This window comes from Apus apus, chromosome 1, assembly GCF_020740795.1.
Source record: "Apus apus isolate bApuApu2 chromosome 1, bApuApu2.pri.cur, whole genome shotgun sequence".
In the NCBI taxonomy this organism is placed as follows: Eukaryota; Metazoa; Chordata; class Aves; order Apodiformes; family Apodidae; genus Apus; species Apus apus.
Window position 1 is genome coordinate 115,645,592 of NC_067282.1, and position 3,548 is coordinate 115,649,139.

Here is a 3,548-nt window from a genome sequence, read left to right on the forward strand (position 1 = left end):
AAACCGTATCTCTTGGTGAATATAGCTGAGAAACATAGTTGTGGTTATTGACATTTAATGAAGTAAAAAAAAGTTGAATAATCAGTCATTTTCTGGTGAAGTTCAAACTCCTTGTCAGGGAATACTGGTGGTTTATTAGTGTGGGGAAATGCTGGCATAAATACCTGGATAGATCCTAATTTTTCCCCTTACAACTACAATAAGATAAAATCTAAGATTATTGTAGGGCCTGTGGGAAGAGATAACAGTTCTATTGGCTTGCACATTTAAAAATGAAACCTATCAACATTGTAAAGGATGTATAGTAGAAATAAAAGAATAAAACTTGAAACAATATAGAATAAACAAGTTATTAAATCAGTTGCCTTCAATGAAACACCACTTGAAAGTGCTTTACAGTGGTGTAAACACTCAAAAGATAAACACTTGCAGCAGCTGAAAAAATTACCAATGATGAGATAAGCTGGTGTTTCAGAAGAGACTGGAAGGCTGGAGAGGAAATGAAGGTGCTGTAGAGATTATGTGTAGACAGTCAGTACAGAAAAATTGAGTACAGGTAAAGAGGTGGAGAAAAAATTGGACTGCCAGAACAAGCTGAGTTAGTAACAGCCCCAAGAACTAAAACCTGGTTTGCTGGCAGTTTACCTTTTCTTGTAATGTACAAGAATTTTTACATTTTTGTTTACTTTCTCCTTTCTCTGAATCCATGAGTATTTTTGGAAAATGGAGGACAATCAAAAGAGTAAAACCTAATTACTTATATTCCTGTAGCATTTCTTTGAAAGTGTAACAACAGGTTTTTAGGAAGCCAGTCATCTCCCAGCCACTCTAGGCATCTGTTTTGGAAAAAAGCTGCCTTCGTCTCTACACTGACTACAAACAGAGCCTGAATTGACCAGCTTTTAGGTCAATGATGTCTACATCAGATGAATCATATCCTAAAAGTTGTACTGAATATTCCCGGTTACTCAGAGCAGTGATTTTGACAGCAGTTTTGTAATGACTTGTAGAAGTTGTTCCCATCTTTCGCAATACCTTTGAATTTGGTGAAGTGTCTGGTGAAGAAGCAAACACTTGCAGACTTTTTCTCTCTGCCTAAGTGAGGGACTAAGAGCACACCTTGCCCACAGGCAAACATGTTGCAACATAAAATGCAAATACCTTGCAAGAAAAATAGAAGCATTAAAGATACAGCTCATTATGTGCCCTAGAGGAAGAGGGGAAACTGACAAGGCCTTTGTAAGACAATTCAGGCAAGACTCATTTGACGTGAGTGATGACTCCCATAGTATTGGTATTAAAAGTCTTGACTTGTCACAAAACGTAATTCGCTATGGATGTAATTAAATAATGGACAAAATAATTTAGTACCAACAAGGAAACAAGTTCACATTTAACACGTGTTATTTCACATTAGTCTAATAGGACAGTTAATTTGGAGCCAGCTCTTTGAGCATGATAAATATCTTACACAAAAAATAAATTAATCAATGTTTGTATATACAAAGGAGGAAAACTGGTAAAACTTAATCACAGTTGCTGCTCAACAGCAGTTACCTCAAAGACGAACTTCTGGTCATATGTGACAACTAAGATGGTAATTCAGCTGGATCATCTAACAAAACAGTGTGGCTACTATAGACTAAACCAAAATTCTACAGTTCCCTGACTATAAAATCACTCATGCTGCCATTCTTATCTTTAACTATGCCATTGTTCTGAAACAGCAGAGGGGATTTATCCTGTCAGGATTTTGTGATAGTGTTTGCGGTCACCAGAAATCTGTATGAGAGAGAAAAAGTCCCACTTAGCAGCAGGAAAATGACAGCTGCAATCCCGATAGGAATGGCAGCACCAGCTTCCTGCACCACTGGGCTGGAGGGCATGTAAGAAGAAGGAGGAAAAGGTATGCTCTGGTTGTGCATTACAGAATAGAAATTCCAGCTCACAGGAATCAGAACACACAGACCAGCAAATATGTAGAAGAAGCCACCCAAAAGGAAGAAACGGGTAATAAGAGTTTTGTGAGTGATTCTCATATAAACATTTCTCAGAGCAAATATTGTGGCAGTCAGTCCCAGCAAGCCCATGAACATGGCGATCAACAGGAGACCCTGAGCAGCATAAATTTCGTGGGGGATGGAGGAGTCATAGCCACTGAACTTATGGCAGAACTGTTCTTTGTAGCCAGGTGAGATGTGAAGGTAACTGATGAAGCAGACTTTCCAAATCCCCACCCAGGCAATACCAGAGGAGATGACAGTGGTGTTGTCCACGTGCCACACTCTCCATTCCACAATTCCCATTGAAGTGGTGCACAGGATCCAGCCTACTGTGCCCAGAGCAAAGGCAGCTAGCTGGAGGTGCAAGGTGCTGACCAGGGAGCTCATCCTCTGGAGGTCTTCTACATTGGCACAGACACAGTTGCCATGTGAAGAGACAGAGGCACTGGAAAGAAAGAGCATAAAATTATTAAAGGCAATTTGGGTGAGTAGGTGAAAAAGAAAAAGAGGTTGGTAGTAATTTTTCCCTGACTGTAATGCATTGTTAAAGTTTAATGCCCATGGAAAAATAACAGCTAGGTTCTAATTCTGTATATGTTTTGTATCACAAGGATACAATGGATTGCTCCCATTGCCATATCCCTTTTACATTCACAAAAGGAGAATTCACATATTTTTCCAAGTTATTTCCTTCCTTACTAACCATTATGTTCAAAGATTGTTATACACATTATATATGATCAGGAACCTGGGGTTACTGGCTAGTAGAAACTAAATCTGACAATGTCCTCAGATTCCTGGCTCTTCCAGGAGATGCTAAGAAGCAGCTGCAGGAGCTGTGTTTTCGATGGAGCAGCCTAGCCTGACCAGAGTTCTGCTTTTGTTCTGCCCTTACTAAGAGCTGCTGGGACCAGCGTTAGAGAGAAAGCACCATAGTTCAGAGACAAGCAAATCCAGCCTGCAAAGTCTAATAATTACCATGGAACTTTGTTCTTTTTTAGATTACTTAACCATAAACACATTAGCAGAAACATTTGAATTAATCAGAAATACAATGCTTTGTGCAGAGGCTGGAGCCTGAATGTGCTGCCACTGGTTTCCCAGCCTCAAACTTTAACCAAGTTTTTCTTCAGTGTTTTACCTTCACAAGTCACACTCATTCTTAACCCACCCAGCTTCTCCAGTTCAAATAATCCTAATGCTGTGGTGGAAAATATTTTAGTCATTTAACCTAGCAAAAGATTTTAGGTTTGCTTGCTGACTTGTACATTCTGAGTACAAATTAGTGCTTTATCCTAATTTAAAATAAATAAATATTTGCCCACATCTTTCATACAACCTTCTGAACAGTTATAGGAACAATCTGTGATCAGATAAAATGTGGCTTTGAATTTATTATGTAGACCTGAAAGGTTCTAGAGATCTTTGTATTTTAGGAGTTATCTAAAATACCTCTTCTCCTGCTCCCATTGCATTTAAGACTGAAGCAATATTGTACCAAGTTCACTCCAATAACAAGAATATATGTCTGCAACTGTTTTGTTA

At 38.8% G+C, this 3,548-nt stretch overlaps 1 protein-coding gene across 1 annotated transcript; it reads right to left on the reverse strand.

Annotated features, from left to right (window-relative positions):
• Positions 1–931: 931 nt before the first annotated feature.
• CLDN34 (claudin 34) lies at positions 932–2,390 on the reverse strand. The gene has a single exon (XM_051634766.1). The coding sequence runs from the start codon at positions 2,388–2,390 to the stop codon at positions 1,746–1,748; it is 645 nt and encodes a 214-aa protein (XP_051490726.1). The 3' UTR covers positions 932–1,745.
• Between the last annotated feature and the right edge of the window lie 1,158 nt (positions 2,391–3,548).

Excerpts from the sequence above, each read along its gene's own strand:
- CLDN34 (XM_051634766.1), bottom strand. The coding sequence starts at position 2,390 with ATGAGCTCCCTGGTCAGCACCTTGCACCTCCAGCTAGCTGCCTTTGCT.